At 36.1% G+C, this 22,443-nt stretch overlaps 1 protein-coding gene across 1 annotated transcript; it reads left to right on the forward strand.

The window, feature by feature from the left end:
- Window positions 1-679: 679 nt before the first annotated feature.
- LOC113499342 lies at window positions 680-22,235 on the forward strand. Its single transcript, XM_026879787.1, has 6 exons — window positions 680-1,823; window positions 17,602-17,758; window positions 19,895-20,004; window positions 20,572-20,733; window positions 21,354-21,465; window positions 22,024-22,235. The coding sequence occupies exons 1-6, from the start codon at window positions 954-956 to the stop codon at window positions 22,218-22,220; spliced, it is 1,608 nt and encodes a 535-aa protein (XP_026735588.1). The 5' UTR covers window positions 680-953; the 3' UTR covers window positions 22,221-22,235.
- Window positions 22,236-22,443: the final 208 nt, after the last annotated feature.

Below are 22,443 nucleotides of genomic sequence, written 5' to 3' on the forward strand. Positions count from 1 at the left end.
TTATTCGTATTAAAAGTGGTACTTGTTTATTCCCAATCATTGGCTACGTAAAGTGGTGTGTTCTATTTTAATAATACATTTCAACAAGTACCTCCATTAATCTCAATCGTACTTACTAATATTCCTATCTATCGTTTCTAAGTAATTTTACACTTCAATAATAATAAAATAAATATTTTTATTAAAGTTTCTTCTGTTTAAGCGCCTGCAATAAAATAATATGCAATTTGTGTATTTACAGATTGCTCAAACAAACGTTGATTGCACTTGTCATCTATATTTCCTTTAGCGAGAATTAGCGCTAGCATCGTGCTAATTGTCGCTTCATTGAAATTACACCACGCCACATAGTCTCACCTTAAGCAGAGCTTGTAAGATGAGCATTAGATAAACATACACTTGAATACATACACACATAGTACCTGTAGATGAATTACACCCAGACACAGAAAAATAATCGTGTTCATAGACATTGGTCCTGGGTGGGAATCGAAATCACGACCTCCGGTATAACAGTCAGAGCCACTAAACACTAGACCAACAGGCTAATCCTAAGATAAATGTATCGATACACAAATGACATCACATGCTAAGAAAAATATAGACGAACTAAATCTGCATGCAAATCTCAACCGACCTACGTTTAAATGAGTCAGTGTGAGATACATGATCACGATCACAGACACAGGCATCAGTGTTTTCCCGTCTTACAAGGAAGGTATATAGCCTATTGTTACATTCTGCGCATTACGACGTATAAGTCAAACATAATGTCCCCATACAAATCCCATCACATACAACTTTTGTTTTCATTAGTTTAGATTCGAACTTTGCTTTTGAATCACATGTGAAGGATTCAATACCTAAGAAATACTCTAACATTGTGCAGTGTTTCATCAGTGTATCAATAAGTGCTAAGATTTTTATTGATAGAGTCAGTGTAGATTATCAATATGAAGGTATCACATTCGTTCACGAAGCTAGTGATCAAAATGATAATTCTAATGATGTTATTCGTGCTAATGTTCATGATATCCTCGTTTCTATACAGTGCGAAGTACTGGCCTGATGTTTACAACTATATAAATGCTAATATAACTATCAAAAGGATTCCAACTATTTCCGAATTACAATTAACTGTCGTAGACGTTGATTATACTACTGAAGCTGAAGTGTATACCACAACCGATCAGGACTACATGGAGATGACGACAAGCGAAGACTTTGACATTGACGAGTTTATGAAAGACGAATTCGATTTGAAAGCGAAAACGAAAAGAAATATAGAAATAGAACAATTCAAAGACTATATAGAACTACCTCCTAGAGGTATATTCGTAGATTATGTATTTCTAGAAGAACCAATCAAGCAGAATGATTCTAAAACATCTGAAGAAGAAACTGATGTTTTTGATGAAGAAGAGAGTATTTACAAAACTTCCGTAACATTACTAGTAGACGATCTCGATGGAACCACGTTACAAGAAGTGAGTGAAGACCCAGCAGTTACAAAGAAGTATTACACTGTTCAAGACTCCATTAATAAAGAAGAGAATAGAGAAATAACAGAAGAACCGATGACAAAAGAAATAGAATTACAAGTTTTTGAACATACTACAACAAAAGAAGGTTATTTGGTTGGTGATGATCAAAACTGTGAAGAGGAAGAAGAATCAGTGGCCTTAACGACAGAAGGAATGGAAAATGAGTTGGTAGAAGAAGAAGAGAAGATTATGAGAGATTTGGTCGATTTCAGTAAGATGAGCACTAGAAAATCTGATGTTGAAATGTTTACTGGGAAGCCTGAGAAATTTCAGATGATGGTAAGTGTTTGCATTATTTAATAAGTTTAATTTTACTAGAGTCTAGAGCTCGTTTTTCCACCACTTCTTTAAGTACGGCTTTGTTGGTTGAGGAAGCGAGACGGCACGCTTTATGGTGTACATTGCCGTCACTCTTCCACAGCTACAATTTGCGTTAGGAGGAGATGATAACGGTTACTTACTTTCTGTCTCCCTGGCATTTGTAAGTAAAGTCTAGCCAAGTAATATTTATTAAATCGCTAATGTCAATAGATAACACCTAAAACATAGAAGTTACATCTCGCCATACAGTCAAATGTTTCTATCGACGATAAACTTCATAGAAATATCATTTGGCAAAAAGGTAGATATTTCGAAGTCGTTTAAAATGATTAGGATAACAACGAACTGAATTCCATGGAACAAACACACAGACAAACTGCTAAGTCATTATTAGATATAGAATAAGTATATACGTAATTAAATTAAATTATCAACATCATTATCTGTAAATTAAATTTCTGCACCGTCTTTGATGGCTGTAAAGCCCTATACAAATAACAAGAAAAGATATAATAATATTACATAAATCATTACATAAACAGGAAGAAAAAACAATAGTTCTGCTGACCTCCGAATAAAATTATGCGTGACGATATCGTTCTTAATTACTCATCATTGCATACTGCTATACATTACGCGTTATCTTACGATCAAATGACTGAAGTTACCAACACAGCCAGCATTGTTACGTAAGTTACGAAATTCCCATCAACCGTTAGTTTTCATTTGCATCTATGTTTGGTAATTGTGATGTCGTTTTGATTTGGTGCCTTTACGCAAATGGAATGTGGATTGAATTATTAATTGATTTACCTTTAAAGTTTTTATAGGCTGTGGCTAGGTGATAGGGTGCCCTAGAAGTTAACACCAAGCAAATGCACAAGAAAATCTATTTACCTACTAATATATAAAGCTGAAGAGTTTGTTTGTTGAACGCGCTAATCTCAGGAACTACTGGTTCGAATTGAAAAAATCTTTTTGCATTGAATAGACCATTCATCGAGGAAGGTTTTAGGCTATATACCATCACGCTGCGACTAATAGGAGCGAAGATACAACGGAAAATGTGGAAAAACAAGGCAGGTATAAACCATAACTTATATCTTCTAACCACGCGGACGAAGTCGCGGGCATCAGCTAGTGATTGATAAAACAGATCGCAACAGTCAAAAATGTATAGAAGGCACTATCTCTAGCTCTACTATTTTTTTAACTATAAAGATCTAAAAGTAAATAAAAAGAAAACGGTACTCTATATACGATAACCTGTGCCATTAACCGTAACTGCAAAAAAAATCGCGTTCTATTTATTGCCATCAAAATTTTAATAAATTTATCTCCGAACATTAACTGACTGTAAGTACTGAGATCTATTCTAATCTATTGAGAAAAGTAACATGTGAAATGAGTAATGACATTGGCAGTTTGTGTGAATCACCGTGCCTTCTAAACAGATAAACCGTTGTTTTGTGAAACAGAACAAATTCAATAGACTTAGACTTTACAATAGGATTCTATTTTCACATTACATATTTACATTAGAATATACTTTTCTTTATATCTATTGTGCATTCATGAGTTCCAGAAAGAAGTGAAATTCTTTAATATGCTCCATAATGATATTTAAACTAACGTGCATAAGGATGGGATGGGAGAGATCGGAAGTAGGACCTACTGACACCTATAGCTTTTCGCCTTTCGAAACGCTGAAACTGTGATGAATTTCTAAAACTCAATTCTCAACACTCAATATTTTTATTGCGCTCCATATATAGAAAATGTGTTACATAATATTAGTCCGTCGTTGTGGGCGACCTAGGAAGCGGTGGCGAGACGACCTCAACGCTTACCAACCAGGCTGGTTCCATGAGGCCCAGAATAGAGAGTCGTGGAAGGATTTGGGGGAGGCCTTTGCCCAGCAGTGGGACACAGCAGGCTAGGAAAAAAAAATTAGTCCAGTACACTATGGGCCTTGTAGGGCACGGCAATGTAGAAGAGAGGATGCTAATTTTATTTAGATTATGTATCACAGATTATTTTTATACAAACGCATACAAATTCGAAAAATCACTGCTTGCCAGATGGAACTGAGCACCTTTAACTTAACTGTCCTGAGGTCCTACCACTAGGCTATCAGATAAAAATCTTTAGCTTGTAACTGGCACACTATTTAATAAACGAATGCAAACTCAAACTATTTTTATTTTTAAACCACTTGTACTGAATTCTTTTATCGTATTTCCGTTCGACGTTTTGATACAGCACTTACTGGCTGCGATAGGGTTCCCAAAAAATGTACACAAAATACCTATGTGGGATGATTTTATCATCGTTTCTGAAAGGAAAACCAAAAAAGACTGGCATCGGATATTCAACCAACATATGTATAAAAAGTTTCGAATTCAAATACGATTTCTTTTAGAGTTTTAAATAAATTATCACGCTACGACCAATAGTTACTGTTATACTCAATTCAACCCATATTTGCGTGCGGCGTCATGTGTGGGTAGCCCTTGTAAATACAAGTGACGATGTGTACTAACACAGCTTTGATTTGTGTGCAACTGTCACACAAATTAAAGCTCCCATAATAAACAGTCGCTGTCAATCGCACGCACACATAGTGCCGTGCGCACAAATGAATTGAACTATTTGTAGAGCTTGCATAAAACCTCACGGGAGTAAAGATCCTTATTGGAGATCATGAGCCTTCTAAGGGTAAACCAAATAAAGAATTTTTATTACAGGCCGTGTAAGAATAATAAGACTGAACACTATACAATGGAAAAAATTGGGCTCCTGTTCAAGGCCTTCCGTAGCTTAGTTGCTAGAGACTGGTGGGCTTAGCCATAAAGTTACGGAGTTTCTTGCCGTTGCTTTTTCATAGGACGACGATGACGTTACAAAGCCGCACAACTAGAGTCATTAATAGAACGTTTTAAAAGTGCCTGGAAAACGGCGTCTTTGAAGTATTTTCTTTTTATTTTGATTAATTTTCATGTTCCAGTTTAGCTTAAAATTTATATAATACAACAGAATTATTGGTATTTAATTGAATTATTATAACATTACTTAATAATCTGTTAGTCTAGAAAACACAGAATTGAATAATTCCTATTCAATTGATTCACACGTAGCCAGAAAACAAATAACTCATGCATGCATAATGCCGTGTCAACATCATTATAAGTCATCACAACAACGGCTAGAGTAATGCTATTAAACAATTGATATTCGCATAATATACACCAGAGTCTTGACCCTTTTTCCTTTCTTCATCTGGAATAATAATTCTAGATGTCCAGAGAATTATAACTCAAAGAATTTAATGGCGGTATTAATGATGAATGTGTAAACATGGAACATAGACAGACATGAGGCCCGTTTAACACTTAGAAGAGGTATAAGTTTGACGTATCTATCTGTCTGTTTTTGACATCTTAACTACAAAACGGATTGAGCGATTTCAATATAGTTTGTTTGGCTTAGGTGTTCTAAATTGATAAAAATTGGCCATTTCAAAGTAAAGCTATTTCTGCAGCGGTTAATTTTATTTTGTTACCTATGGTGAAGCAAGCATTACACATTTCAAAGGCCAACTAATTCGCATGCATCAACCTTGAATAAAACTCCACTCCTATTTAAAACAGGTAGTCGTATAACACAAACTGCATCACATAACCGACCATCAACAAACAAAACATTTGACCTCAAACCAACCGCAGAGTTAACCGGCGCATCATAATTACTGTACCATATATATTTAACTAACCTGCCAATTAAATAATCCCTCCTTTGCATCAAATACATTCCATGGCTCTTCATAATGAACAAACAAATGACAGCGAGTTCACACGTGGTTTCCTTTCATCCGTTTTATCGGATATACATTTTTGTACCAGTTGCCAATTTTTACAATACACAAGATACTTAAAACGACTCTCGTACTATGGGATGAAGTCCTTGTGTCGCGGGACGCTTCGAAATACAAGTCACATGCACAAAGATACCCAGACACAGGACAAGCATCTGTGGAACACACAAATTTTTAATCAGGCTCGGGGATCTAACAGTGGGTCTAACGCGGTGACTTTACTACTCGGCTAATCACGCAGTGCTAAGTAGTAAGTCGCTAATATAGTTCCATATACCTTTAATGAAAAAAAGGGATCCAATAAAAAGGAGACCGCGACTCTTGAATTGGTTTCGACATTTCTTCTCAGGGTAGTCAGGCAGGAAATGACGACTCCTTCTTTCTCAAAAAAGACATGTAAAAATGATGATATATCCTATTTGCAGAATAAATGATTTTATTTCATAAAAAAACAAATCTGGTAAAACGGAAAACCAAAACGGAGAACACGTATGAACAAGCTATAACATGTAACTAAGTACGGACGAAACAAGAAACTTGTTCAAGTAATCCTATAGAATAGTTACAATGAACTGATAATTGGACTGGTCAATTAAAATCTTACAGTTCGTGACCACGGACTCAATCAATAAGGCTTTGATCTGTAAGGCTGTAGACTCAGTGCGACCAATACGCTTGGAAGAAGGAGTTTTGCAAATAAATTTCAGCTTTTCTGATATTTTAAGTGTTTTTGTGTTTTTTAATCTTATCATTCTCGTAACTATTATTCAGTTCAGGTAGGTTATTAGTTTAAGAATTTTCGTTAAAGTCATTGTTTTTTAACTGTCATTATTATGTATGGTTAGACAGTATTTTCTAAAATGTCATCTATCCAAATTGTAATTTCCAGCATTTAGAATTTACCGGAATATTAGTGTTAATAAAAAATAAATAAATGTTTCAGTAGTACTTTTCTTGCCGACACAAGGCTGTTACGTATAAACCCCGCTCTCCGCCCCGCCTCACACTATGAACTTACAAAACTCACTAATTATTGTGATCGTCCATCAAAGTCAACGAAGCCACGAAACTTCAAGGTGACGACACCTATCCCAAAGCATTCTCCACAAATAAAAATACACCTTAACTGTATAACAATAAGAGCCATCACAATTACGATGATATTATTGTTACGGATAGTAAAGCGCTTGGTAGCATGCATTTGTTTAACATCTCAAGAGGTGTGTTCACGTATATTTAGTAAATATGAAATATAAAATCATACCAGTGATATGTGCTGTGCTATTTATAAGAGTTGACTGTGAATGTGAACATCCGAACTGTGCCGAAGAAATAGTCAAAGATATACTAAAAGATAAATCAGTTATAGAGAATATAGATATTAAGTTAGAAGTGCCGAATTTTCAGCAAATTAAAAATGTTGGGATCGAAGATTTGAATCAAATTTTAGGACATCTTACGAGTTGGTTCGAAAGCAGATTGAACGAAACTAATTTTATTTTTAAACATGTTAATAATAAAACGAATCTATTTGTTAAAAGTTTTGACTTCAATGTTGATTTTGACAAAGGTAAAGCTAAAATAGATGTGGATTTGACTGAAAATCAGGATGACTTCATAAAATCTGAGGAACAGGATACTGAGCCTACTATGACTGAAACAGTCACTTTTACCAAAGGACCTATTACTACGAAACCCACAACATCTACGAAACCCACAACCATTACGACACCCGCAACCACTACTTCAGATCCAGTAACAGTGTCAACAGAACCAGTTAAAACCAGTACAACCAAAACTAGAACTACACCTGTACCTCCTAAAAACTCAACTAAAGAAGCAACAACTAAAAAAGATGACAATATTAAAGTTAATAATATCGAAGGTGGCAATGACAATGACGTATTCAAACTAGATGACTTTGACACTTCGTATTACGATGCCAATGAAGACAATTCAACAGATTATCCCATATTAGATTACGTTGATATTTACAAAGATACGACAAATGAAGAATATGTGTATACCTCGACGGAAGGGTCACAGCTCATCAAAGATATTATAACTTCGATTTACGAGGTGGACACACAACATAATTCTACTTCGGCTGGTTTTCACGACAAGGTCACTGTAAGTGGTCTTTGCTTTTTAATTTAATTGTTCAACGGCTTGATAAAATGTGTTATTTTTATTTTTTCTTAATTGTTTTCGATATTACATTTTTTTTTAATTTTCCCAAGACCTTATACCTATGGTCAATTTTTATTGCTTTTTGTTGAAAACATAACTTCACGATCTTAGAGTTTTGATTCATGGTGGCTGTTTACCTATACCTATTTTTTTAACTACATCAAAAATCGATCTATAAATCGAACACCATCAAACAAATCGATTCAGTACCTAGCCAGAAAAAGGTCTTGTTACAAATCCATTTAAACTCTTTGGTTAACTTAAGATTGATTTAAAACCAACAACCAAACAGTTACAAGGTTACCTGGCCACCTTACAGCGCTATTACGGTAATGGCATAACAAACAATGTATCTTGATTACCACAACAAATAAACATTTTATTCTTACGCTAAATTGTTGCCACTTTAAGAGTTAATAGTAAATGGCTGTGTTGGTAGGAACGATGTCTTTTTACAGTTATTTTTGTGAATATAATTCATAATTTAAGTTAAAACGGTTTAAATATCGGGATTGCCCGACTAATTTGGGGCCCAAACAGAGTCCTTAATCATCAGATGACGCGGCAAGGTCGCTAGTCGAAATCGAAAGCAAGTAATTGTATCGTAGAGTCAGAGGCCTCATGCTGCATATACAGGCACGTAGGCAGAGGCAAAGAGCCACCGTGGCCTCGGTACCTGACGGGCAAAGAAAGGAACATGGGTAGGTTTTAGTCAGTAAATATCTGACTCTCTCTTTAGCTCAATCCAAAGCTGAAGTAGTCATTTGATGAGTTCCTATTCGAAAAAAAGAGTCACTATAAATGCAGAGAAGAGTCATAAATAATGCTAAAACTAAACTTTAAAGTACTTGTCCCTGTGGATGCGGGGAGAGGAACTGTTTACTTTTAGAGAAGTATTACCATGATACCATAATAACCATGATAGAAAGCGTAAGCTTTCAATCATGCCGAAAAGGTACATTACCGGTTTCATTACCGAAAAGGTAACAAGATAAAAAAACACCGACCAAAACCCGACCTACCAATTTTTATAAAACATGTCTCGCACATAATATCGAGTATCGACCATACAAAACAACTCAATTGAAATCGCTCAATCCGTTTGAGAGCTATGATGCCTCAGACAGACAGACACGTCAGACTAATAACACCCTCCCCTATTTCTGCGTCAGGGGTTAAAAATCATCAATATTTATTAAAAAGTGGTTTTCACTTTAGAAATGGATGCAGCAAGCAATGTTTTGTGATGTCAGTAACAATAGCCTGAGCATTGTACATACAGCCTTCGGGATTAACCAACTTTATATATTTCAGTTAAATATTCAAATCCGTTATAATTGAAGGCTTCAATGTGCAAATTAGTGTAATATTATGAAAACTGAAAGTACTGAAATTCTAAGGCCTGATTTCGTAAAAATATTGCGAAAATTATGATAAACAACTACCTACTTATTGCGCATTTTTGTAATTTATTTATTTCAAAGAAAAGTTAATTTAATTTCTGAACACCTCGACCATTCAGCCATCCGTGGCCGTCCATGTGTGAAGGTTTCACAGACATTCAAGTCACATGCACAAAGACACCTAGACTCAGGATAAGCATTCGTAGATTGCACAAACGCTTGACCTCAGCAGAGATCGAAACCGCGACCATCTTGCGGGCTTTGTAAAGTGACCTGTACTATTCGAATATACCTTTAGTTTTTTGTGGCGGAGGAACCCTTATAGAAACCCGCTCTCGGGAACGGGTAGTGTCAGGCTCTTACTGACTGAATCTAACCCCCGGGTCACGTCAGCCCCGTTTGGTACCAACACGTTGAGTTACATTGTATTATTACACGTGCCTACTCGAATATACCTGTAGTAGTACCACTTAATACTAGTTTATGTCCCATGGTGTCTGTCATCGTTAACACCAGTGCGTAGCCTTCATTCGGTGGAACAAGGGTTTGAATCAATCATTCTGCAGTAAAATACGACGCCGGGTGAAAAGCGCTTTTTTATCGAAAAACAACAAATTGCCGACAATGTATCGGACTTGGCTTCGGGTTTTCATACGCAAATCATTTTTGTATCTGCGGTCACTTTGTTAAGATTTTTTCTGGTTTTGTGATTTTTGGAGTTCCGTACATAAAATGTAAAAATAGAACCCCTGTTACTGGAGATAAACTGTCAGTCCTTCCGTCTGTCATCTGCAACAGTGTAGCTGTCTCATAAACAGATAGACAGTTGACTTTTTTTTTAAAACTTTCTTTTGCAACAAATATCTACTTAAAATAATGATCTAGGTTAACGACCTCTTCCTATGGTCATATTTTTTTTTGGACGAATAGATTTGTGGGTACGGTTTTTAGGAAATTCATTTTTATTTTTATGTAGAAAACCTGTGTTGGGAGTCCGACTCGCACTTGACCGATTCACGTTGGGCTTTGTAGTTCAAAAAGTGAGTAACGAGTGCAGAAGAATGGAAGATTTAGTACAAGTCCATACAATAGGATTTTGTATAGAGTTTGTTTTTAGACAATAATATTATAAATAAACTACACAGACAAAAATTTTGGTCTGCACACGAACTATTGTCTTAGATAAGAATCGAACTGCATACTACGTAGCAATAAGTAAGCAGATTAACTTTCATGCATGCTGTGGCCTCCTATAATTGAGGGAGTACACAAAACTAGATCTCCGTTATGTTTGAATGTACGCACTGTGTATATTCCTTGTTGGACGTCTTAAATCCTTACTAATATTATAAATGTGAAAGTGTGGATGTTTGTCGCAAAAACGGCTGGACGGATTTGGATGAAATTTGGCATGCATATAGCCATTGACATGGAAAAGATTATAGGCTACCTTTAGTCCTGATTTTCGAAATAGTTCCTGAGGGAAAATTGTAAAGGTGTGTAAAAGCAATAAGATCACTAAGGGGAGGTATTTCCATGGAAACGGAGACCACCGGACGCTGTAAACTGAAGTCGACGCAGACGGAGTCGCGGGCAACAACTAGTAAATGAATAAATAAACTATCGACGTCCGTTGCAGCTGTCAACCTGTCCTTTTTAATGTGACATCGTGGTTTCAAAGGGTGTATGAACCCAAGTCCGCCTTCGACGCCTTAAGCTCTGACATCATCGCCCCAATTCCGCTATTTACAATGGCCAATGAATGAATGAAAATTGGATTACATTTGACACTATTCGTATTCTTAAATGCTCCTACAATTGGTTTTATTGAACGGGATCATTTCCAATTATAGTGTTGGGAAAATGCTTAGTAGAATGTGTGTCAGTTTAATCCTATTTACATTCATTCATCAGCCATTGTAAAAAGCAGAATTGGGGGCTCAGATTCAGGTCAACCATATGCAAAAGAAAAATAAATCTCTGAAATAAATAGTATCTCACATTCCGGGTCAGGCTATATTGACATCGGAACCTTTTGTCCTTAATCAATTGATTGAACGTGAGACTTTAAACAAGGACTATTGATCTAATTATTGATATTTATTTTGTTTATACATTATTTAATAATGGAAATTGCTGATGTTAGTATAAAAGTGTTTTGTCTATCTGTCGTAGCAGAAGACTGTCACTTAATAAATAAATAAATAAATAAATGCGGACAACATCACATACATTGTTCTGAACCCAAAGTAAGTTGCTAAAGCACTTGTGTTATGGAATTCAGATACAACGAAGGTACAACAAACACCCAGACCCGAGACAATGTACAAATGTGAATTTTTACATTGACCTGACCGGGGATCGAACCCGGGACCTTAGAGCTAGCGACACCTTGAAACCGGTGCGTACGCCACTCGACCACGGAGGTCGTCAAAAGGTTGTAAGGTTGTTGTAGTTACGAAAGGCTAGCGGTACTTCGATTTTTGTTCGTTTAATACTGATTTAGAAACTCTACAAATTCTAGTCGGTCTTTCGCAGTTTCTAGCTGACGCTCTTGAGACTGAGGACGACCTACAAAAAGAATAAAGAAAAAAAAATAAAAGGGTAACAGAAGTACATCAGTGTAATTTCTTTTTATCGTCTTTCTATCACACTTTATGAGGTACAACCTGGTTACAAACGGACTGAACCGAGCCTTAGTAATTAGTAATCCGTAAATAGTAAACCTTAACCCGGAAGTATGTATATATTGTATTTTTTAAATCATATAAATTGCTTATTTTCCTATCTGGTATCAAACTCAGAAAGTTCAAGTGTCCAGATAAACTTGCTACGAGTAGCTAGGTACCAAATAAACCACAGACTTATTGAGCAAGCCTTTAATTAAAGAAGTATTTTAATTAAACATTTGTTGTGCGCTGATGTTTATCTCACGACCTTTATCCCAACATATGAATGTTATGTTTAGTGAGCTAATTATATTATGTATAGAGTATGTACTAATAATAAATAAAACAATGAGAATATTTTTTAGCAGTTTTAAAATAATTATACCGGCCTATAGAAGTCTGACTGCCAGCAAAGGTCTCTTCCCATATGTACCTACTATTTTGGCACTAGCTGTTGCCCGCGGACCCGCCCGGTATAAATTGAAAATGCTCTCACAAGAACATAAAATCGGGACAAAAAACATCGTATATGTTAAACCTGGGCCCCAATTCTGCTATTTACAACGGCCGATGAATGAATGAAATCTGACTTAAAATGTCAATTTTCGTATTCTCTTATTATAAGCATTTTTCTACACAGTAATTGTAAATTCAGTACGGGATGGTACACTCAAGGTCAATACAATAAAGTTCAAATAATTGTATTGGCGAAATGCTTAAGAGAACAGTAATAATTTCAAATGTAATGCAATTGCCATTCATTCATCGGCCATTGTAAAATAGCATAATCGAGGCCCTTGTGGTGGAAAGAGGAACAAACATCCACACATACGAACTTTCACATTTATAATATTACTAGCTGTTGCCCGCGACTTCGTCCCCGTGGTTAGAAGATATAAGTTAAGATTTATACCTACCCTGTTTTTTCACATTTTTCATTATATCTTCGCTCCTTTTAGTCGCAGCGTGATGGTTAATAGCCTAAAGCCTTCCTCGATGAATGGACTATTCAACACAAAAAAGATTTTTCAATTTGGACCAGTAGTTTCTGAGATTAGCGCGTTCAAACAAACAAACAAACAAACTCTTCAGCTTTATATATTAGTATAGAAGTATAGATTAGTATAGACTAGGATCATTATTAATTAACAACACTTTCCCTCACGAGCTTGCCAACTATTTCGCCAAGAGATTCTCTCCTATAGCTCCATATATTGATTCAGCTAAGTGTTATCTCACATCCCTCATAGCATGGCACAGCATCGCATAGTTGTGGGCCGGTTAAGTGTAGATAGTTTGGTATCACGCGATGCTTCCCATCAATCACTCACACAAAAGACTCTGCAGCTCACGATTTACAAGGAGCAGGAATTTTTGATGTGGTAAATTAAGGAACCGATTTTGCTGAGCTTTTGATTTTTGCGCAGCAATGGCCAGTTTTTTCCAAGGTGTATCGTGTATCCTTGTGATTTCTATAGCCCATTTTGCTATGACTTGGTATTTCACATCTGATTGTCAGAATTGCAATGTCGTTAAAAATCAATGATGAGTATTGTGCTATTAAGACCTTGACCTAATTTTGATAAGTTTTGATCTATCCTCACGATACGCAATCCAAAAAAGTTATATTCAGACGTTCTCAACATGTCTATTTTGCAGCTCCACTTAAGAACTCGTACCTTTTGATAAGCTTACCTTACCTTTACAGAATAACTAAGCTAACATGAAAACATTAGCTCCACTTTTTCCAATATAAATATCTCTATCCGAAACTAACAAAAATGCCGCATCCAAAAAGTTCTCACTAACATCCGAGCCACAAATAATGGTCGCTTCACAAGGCTCTTCCACGCAGTAATTATGTTCGTAAAAAAGATTTTCCTTTATCAACACTCGTCTATCTAGCACAATTAGTTTGCAATTAAAGCCTCCAGGGACCGCTTGAGACGTTTCCTTGTTCTCTAGCTCATGTTATGTTGGTCGGGATGATTATGTAATGGTTTACTTTCGCCTTTCCTGTTTATAGGACTTCTGTATTAGGCACTCTTTAAAAGTATAGGTTTAATGGAGAGTTAATGGTATATCCTACGCTGGTATTGAATTGTTTTGATTTGGTGAGTTATATAGTGCCAAATAATTCGTACTACGTAAATATGGGAAATAAAAGCACACACGCGCGCAATTTTCGCCCTTATTTTAGGAGTATATTTTTGTTGCAGTGAATTGATTTTACTTCACAGTTTTTAAATGTAGCAATCTGAATGTAATGTCATCACAGCTACTCTAAATAATTTAAGATCAGTTATCGGTTGCTTGAATCTATTTCAAGGAATGGTTAATACACATGCATTTCCCACGCACCGATCTAAAAAAAGACCAGCATTTCCTGCGCCTAACTTCGTCCTTCGTTATTTGAAAAAGATTTACCTTTTAAAGGACCTACAAAATCGGTAAATTATACTAAAGTTCTCAGCAATACCTACCAATTTATATTACAAGCTTCAAATAAATTACACTTGTCTCTCCAAGAGACTTGAGTAAGTAATTCCAAACACCCACCATTGACAAGTTTAGACATCGAAATGAGTTTGAATTGTCTTTGAACAGCTAATTATAGTAATTTCCTGTTTATAAACACAAACAAAACAAGAAGATGTGAAGGATTTCGTGTACAACTGGTTTGATTTGAATTAAGACTTTACTAAAATAGCCTCTGTCTAGAACAGATGATTTGTAATAGTTTGACGAGTTTTGCTGACAGTTGGAACGGTTTTAGACTGACTTTTCTAAGCATATACGACCTTTCACAATTATAGGAGCCCTGTGTAACTCTTAACCCTTGATAAGGTTCCAAATGACTTGTCCTGAAATTTTATTGATCCGTTTTTGAGGTGTAAAACAGTGTCTATATTTATTTTTTAGACCGGTAATTTTATGAAAGTAAAAAAAACATATTATTCTCATACCTACGGTGTTGGTTAAGTCATTAAATATTTCCCCAAAAGAAAGAAAGTTAGAAAATTCTAAAAAAAAGTTTGTCGTGTTTATTCCCTAAATTTGACAATATCCCGATTATTTCCGATGGACCAACAAAAACTTATTCATAAATATATTCCAAACAACCACCCACCTTTTAGACACACAAACGCACAAAATGTTCTTATAATTAATTACAGTAAATTAACAAAGACTGCGGCTTAAAAGACTTCCTAATCTCAAGTGTTCGCGACTTAACGAGTACAATGTATGGAACAAACATCGTATGAGAATGACTCAGATTTAATTCTATTACTCAGATTTAAGGCTCTGGGGAAGATAAAACATCACGCTTTGTCAGAGGCGAGTAGGGAGGTAAGTTATGGGACTCGAAAGGGCCTTCAGAGGGAAATAAACCTACAGTACTTAATAAAGGGTAATTAAGAGTCAAATAGAAAATATAATGAGTTCTAGACAACTGATAGATACTTGTATATATTTTTAAATAAATAAATATAATTGATATGTACATTACACAAAGACGGAAAGAGTAATCGAGATCGTCATACAAACATTTGTCCAGGGTGGGCATCGAACCTACAACCTCTCTTATGGCAGTCAGGACTACTAACCATTAGACTAGTCATAAACCAATGGTATTGTCACTGAGCCAATTAAGCTTGTCTTCTGTAACCACATACTGCCAAAATAATAGCATAAGTGACGGCAAATCTATCTGCTACGTTTTGTCTAAATCACTCGTTACCTTGTCACCTATTTTGATTAATTTTCGTTTTTGTGTAGCTTTTATGCCGAGACACGTCTTAGGCGAAATTGCGGGTACAAACTGGTATCACAAAACTCTCAAACAAATTCAAATTGGATCGTTTTAAAGTTAATAATTATCTGTTTCTCTCAATAAACCATAAGTTTCTTTGAATGAGAGTTGAGATGACAAGATTGCTCCAAACCTTGCAAAAGTTTTGAGTGGCTATCCGTGTTCCCGAAACCTTTTGTGACACTTTACACAAGAGCTAACCAGAAGTAACGGGGATACTATTTATTACAGTAAAACACTTTAATCATACTAACTAATAAAAATGTTTTAACTGTTTGTAGTATTTTTTTTTATAAAAAATATATTGGAAACTAATTTGATAGACCAATCAATCACCAATGAAAAATGAAATTAAAATTTCTTTTTAATAAATTTAGTTTGAAAATTGATAAAATTGTTGACTACCATTTTTCACGTAATATACTTTTCCGAGGCTTTGTATGTATCAATATAAAACCTGCAAAAACAAAGGTACTTAGGTAGCCCATGTGATTCTAGGAAACAAAAGGATGTTTGACAACGCGATTTGTGTTCGTTTAAGAAGTTTTGTCGTGATTGAGTATCTCCCAAACTTTCGCATTTGTGCTATAAAAAATCATTGATCGTGTGCTTGACTTTGATTACCCATGTTTCTTTTGCGCAAAAATAACTCTTAGTTTGTTAGTTTCTTTGTTTGAATGCAATAATCTCAGCAACTAGGTACTAGTCCACATTGAAAAAAAAAATTCCTCTCTGTGCCTAACTACTATGTAATAACTACATGGAGGAAGTTGCGCGCTACAGCTAGTGTTAAATATTTTTGGCGGATTAGCTATGAAAGACACAAGATCTTACCGTCACATATACCTTTATAATACTAGTATGGATAGATAGTACAGTAAAATGAAACTAATTTTACGGATTTTATCGCGGTTTAATTTTAGATTTTAGTTCCCGACGTTTCCAAACCTTTGCAGGTATCATGGACACGGGCAGACAGACGGGAGTCTAGAGAGTCTAGAGCGGGAGATAAAATCCGTAAAAGTAGTTTCATTTCAATGTCTAACATTCGCGTAAACCTAAGAAACCACTAGATAGTATAGATTACATCAACCACTAATAATTCCTGCTAACAAAACCATAAACCATGAAACAAAGGCCTATTTTTTTACTACCATTAAAGCTATAGAGTGAGTTCTCAAATTAAAATTAAAAATTCAAATATTCCTCGGTCGGCCATTTTGGATTGATGTTTATGGCAATAAATATGGTATAATGGTTGATTACGGCGGTCTGGGGCATCATAAAAAACAGTTGGGGTTCAAATGAACATGTTAATACTATTTTAATGTTATTTTGTTATGTTTTGTGGTTTTGTTTAGCTCGACTGCGACTAGTAAGTTTTTGGGTAGATAAAAAATAACTTTGGTTTTCAACTAAGCAAGTCAACTTTTCAACTAAGTGATAGTTACTCATGAAATGGGAGTTTCGATAATTTATTTACATTTTACCAAAACGTACTAAAAGGATTTTCTTGTTTAAGATTTTTGTGTAATGTACGATACATTGTTTAAACATGATTAAACATATGTGTATCCATGTTATAGGTATTCTCTATGCCATATTTCATCAATACTCAACAAGTGCAAACCTGAAAGAGTCGCAAAAATCCTAACAGACTATTGTATCTTTTTGTTTTCACGTTAAGATCCCACAGCTAAGTTCATGTGTACGCATGTAATGTATGTTTATCAACAGACTCAGAAAAACTTAACAAAGATTGCATATTTCTCTCTGTCCTCCGCAGTCAGACCCTGTCTGCGAAGGCGACCCTAGCTGCAAGGACTTTTCCAAGACGGTGTTCCCCTGGATCGTCTCCATCTTCATCACCAACAACTCCAACGAAAGCCAGTTCAGCTACTACTGCGATGGAGCGCTGCTCTCCGAGAAAGTTATTATCACTGGTATGTACTTCACTTCATAAATAAATCAGTTTAGCGTATCTAGGTTCACTGCTGGATTTGGGCCATCCCCAAGACACACCACGACACTTGGACCTACGTCTTCGGCATCAAGTTTGAGCCAACAGCCTCTTTTAGGTCATCGGTCCATATAGTCACTTGGGAAAAGGTTTGGCTCCAAGGATAGCCTTTTTTTTCCACGTCTACTATACTACATGGCAAGATGCAATGAGCAAATTTAAATTCTTGGTTAAAATTTTGGCAAACTTACCTACTCTCGCGAAATCTCCGGTACCTGTCTTATTTGTGAATAATTGACACTTTTTTGTGGGTTTCTGGATTGATTGATACATTACCATATGATTTCTCTCTTTTTATCACTTTCAAATGATTTGTTACTTCTTTCCCGTTCTCATACTACTCAAATTCATCTTACGTTTAATAAAAAATGAAATTCCTTAAAAACCATCACTGGATAGCAGATACTCTAAATTGAAATGTGACCTAACTTCAAAAGAGGGACTTAAATACACCTTTCCTGCTTATATTATATGGGATTCAGTAACGTAGTACAACGTACAGTAGTTGAGAGATATTCGGTTTCACAGCAGAGCGTTCAGATTCCTCTTAATTATTTCAGCTGTCTCTGGCAGCGGAATTAATTGCGCCGCGTTTGATTAAGACACGGATGGAATCAGCTGTCGCTTTAATTTAATGACTAACTTCATTAGTTGTAGTTCTTACTGAATATTTATAACTAGCTGTTGCGCGCTATTTCGTCGTGAAGATAGTTTCCGTTTTTGTAAGATATTTCATTACTGCTCTGCTGATATTAATCACAGCGTGATGGTATATATCTTATAGCCTTCCTCAATAAATGGGCTATCTAACAGCAAAAGGTTTTTTCAGATCGGACTAGTAGTTTCAGAGAAAAGCGCGTTCAAACAAACATAACACTCTTCAGCTTCCTAAGATATAGACAGCGTTTAAAGAAACAAACATAAAAACTCTTCAGCTTTATATATTAGCATCGATTTAAAGTACAACTAGTAGTAAGATTATCTGTATGTACTTATGGCCAACTAGGCATGGGCGACGTGCTGTGCATTTAAGGTCAACGTTTGTGACGTACCAACAAATGTTGGTTCCAAGGTTTCAATTTTGCTAAAGATTCTATGCATGTAACTCCGATATTTAATTTTGCTCGCTTTTTCCAGTTTTATTTCAATAAATGCTCTTTAACTAAAAAAAAAAGAAATATCCAAAATATATGTACTTGAGAATTTCGAAACATTGTGTTGTTTTCCAAGCTAGTCCAAAAACCACAAAATATAAAGGACCTCGAATATCCTATTCCGTATTGCTTACCTATTAAAGTTCAATTTCCTTACATTTTAACACAATATATACATATACCTAAACAATTATCAAGTGTCAGTTTGCACGGAGTCTGTTCACACTTGCCTTTTACGTTTTTCCCGTCTTCGGAACAAGGCACTAATTTGATAAGAGACCTTCCGCTTTGCAGTTTGCACCATGAAGACGTTTCTGTAATAAATTATTAAGATTTTTTACTACAAAGGAGGTTGTAATTCATTTTAGATGAAGTTCCAGTCTGAGTTATTTAGTTGTGTTGTAAATTGTATCAGACTAAGTAAAACCAGTCAAATGCAAGTTGGACTCGTGACTATACAAATTAGGCTGATGTACAGAAATTAGTCTTTAGGTCCTAAAAGCTTATTGTGTCGTTTGAGGCAGACTAAAGGTTGTTTGTATCTTTTGAAGAAGAGGATCTTCTTCTTTTTGTATGGTTGATGTACAATCTAGTCTCAGGGTTAAACAACCCGTTGATGTTGCTTAACAAATATTAAATAAATATCAGGTCTGCTGGTTTCCTGACGAGGTGTTTTTTACTGTTTGCGCGAAGTGAAAAGACATTAGCGCGTGCGGAGATTTGAACCTAATACCTGTGACTCAAAAGTCAAACAGTCATCCACTAAGCTATTACTACTATGAATCTTTAGACTGGTAACTTCAATACATTTGAGCACCTAAACAAACATCATTACTGGTTGCAATATCACTTGTGTAAAAGGTCCTGCACCAAATAGATGTTTATCTTCTTTTAATGGTTCACAGATGCCAGATGCTTGATCATCGCGAACCAGACGTGGCTGCCTCAGGACGTGCTGGTCTTCCTCGGCAAAGAGAACCTGCAGTCATTTGGAGGGAACGAGAAAGTACATAAGGTATGTATGATATTTATATATTGAACATTGTTTTAATGCATTTATTCTGAACTACGTCATATTAAAATTTGTAGAAAGTTAAATTAATCATTTTCTAAAAGAAATCGACTGTACCTTCCGTAAAAAAACGGTTAAGTACGAGTCGGACTGAGGTGCCGCATAAACAAGGCAGCTCTTAACCTGCAGTTAAAATAGTCACTCATTTTTATGATTGCAATAATTGTAACAATGATTTTTTTAGATTTTTATTTATTTGTTTTTAAAGCGGCTATACAGCACTTGTAAAGGATTAAACTGTGTACCAGTCACGATTTAAGAGACAGCTTGGTGAAAAACGGACTGATAGTAGAGCTTTAGTAATATTATTACGTAGTTTGGCCCTTACGGAAAGGAATTCAAAATAATTGAGGTCTGCGAAGCATTTTGCCCAGCTGCACCTAGGTTTAAAAAAAATAGGCTATCAAAGTTCATTTTATCCGTTTACACAAGCCGCCTTGAGGGGGACTTCGTTTCGTTCATTCTTTATTCCAACAATATTCCATAATCAAACATACTTTTCTATTACAGATCAAAGAAATAATGATCCATCCGAACTTCACGGTCGACAGTGAGGGCATAGCATCGAATGCCCTCGCCCTGCTCATCACTGAGGATACTGTGGAGTTCAGGACCAACATTCAGAGCGCCTGCTTCCACCAGGACTGGAGGGGCAATGGGGATGAGGCTGCTGTAAGTGCAACTGTACTGGAATATCCCAAATGGAAAATCATCAAAAAACTGGATCATTATTAAATGATGCAACCGTTTACTCACCCGTGTTTATCGGGGTAGCCCGACTACTTTCGGACACAACTTCGATCCTTAATCATGAGCTGACGCTGCGGGGTCGCGAGTCAATCAGTCTCACGATATCTACTTGGTTTGGTTCGGGCGGTAGAAAGTGTTAGACTTTAACTGACTCTTTTGCCGACTGAAAGCTTCCTCGGGCTTTTGGGATTGTCCGAAAGGTTACCGTGGCCCCGGTACATGAAGGGAAAAGCTAGGAATATGGGTGGGTTTTAGTTAGTAAAAGACTGACACCCCCTTCCGCTCAACCCAAAGCGGAATGAGTCATTTGATGGTTTCCTATCCGGAAAAAAATAAAAATTGAATTAGTGACTAAAAACCCACCCATGTTTCCTTCACCTTTTCTTTGTATCGGGGCTCGGGTGGGGCCTCCTTGAACATACCCACGGGATTGTACCCTTGAGGATACTAAACTACCCCTTAAAATACCTAAATTTTATTGGATTTATTCAAGAGCAGAACTCTGCAGAATGCTAAACATTGTTTTTCTACATATTTCACAGACTACCGCGTGGGGTCTGAATGGAACACTTCTCCCGATAATCTTCAACAAGAATAAGGACGACACCTGCTATGATAGAAGTGACGAAGTGTTTTGTGCTACATACGGTAATGGTCAGTATGTTTAATGTCTTGTTATACCTACTTCAACGCGTCAGCTTTGTGATTATTTGAAGATAAACTGTTTTTTATACGAATCAAGTAGTACCTTGGTATCGAAAATAATTAATCGTTCATACTGATAGTGGAAAGTGCAGCTGATGTGTCATCCATAAATTATTCATTTAAAAACGATTTATTGTGTTTTGTTATACTACTCTAGAATAGCCGAGTGGTTAAAGTTACCACACCCAACCCACAGAGCGCGACGTGTCGAGGGTTCGTTCCTGGCGTAGGACATGCGATTTTGTGATCTACGAATGCTTGTCCTAAGTCTGTGTGTCTTTGTGCATATGACCTAGGACCCAAATATTGAATGCGGCCGTCGCTTTTCGAAAAAAAAGCTTTAACTCTATTCTAAAGATCTTATAAACTATTTCAATGTTCAGTCTGTAAAAAACGTAAAAACACAAAAAAGTGATTCTTATTTTGCAATATGGGCAACTTGATTGTAGGATACACGACTTTTGAAAAAATCAACCAATCCAATCAATATTTTACTTAAACTTCCAGGCGTAGCGCTCTGCCCGAGCTACGGTGGTCTCTACGTGATCCGCAAGGGCTACAGCTGGTGCCTGCAGGGGATCTACCACGGCGACCCCACCGACCGAGGACTCTGCTTCTCCAAGAACGTGCTCTACACCGCCCTCAGCAAACACATCAAATGGATCGATGATGCTATTGATAATAATAAAAATGATATTTTGTAGGTTTTTGTTTTATTCGAGGTAAAGATTCTAATATGTGTTTTTACATAATATTGATTTTAAGTTTAAGACAATGTGTTAAATAAAATTGAATTGTAAGAGTTTGAAATAGGCCAACAGTAATGGATCGAGGTGGAGTCGTACTCCCGACGCAGATAGTGCTGTAAAAATAAACTAAAGATCAGTTCGAAAATTCTATGGATGACAAATAAATAAAGGGGGACCT

The sequence above is a fragment of the Trichoplusia ni genome, chromosome 12, assembly GCF_003590095.1.
Source record: "Trichoplusia ni isolate ovarian cell line Hi5 chromosome 12, tn1, whole genome shotgun sequence".
Lineage (NCBI taxonomy): Eukaryota > Metazoa > Arthropoda > Insecta > Lepidoptera > Noctuidae > Trichoplusia > Trichoplusia ni.

What these genes read in the sequence shown, in the direction of transcription:
- LOC113499342 (XM_026879787.1), top strand. Translation starts at nt 954, where the DNA reads ATGAAGGTATCACATTCGTTCACGAAGCTAGTGATCAAAATGATAATT. An exon ending in GGAACGAGAAAGTACATAAG is followed by an intron (nt 20,005 to 20,571) that starts GTATGTATGATA and finishes TTTCTATTACAG; the next exon opens with ATCAAAGAAATAATGATCCA. An exon ending in GCAATGGGGATGAGGCTGCT is followed by an intron (nt 20,734 to 21,353) that starts GTAAGTGCAACT and finishes CATATTTCACAG; the next exon opens with ACTACCGCGTGGGGTCTGAA.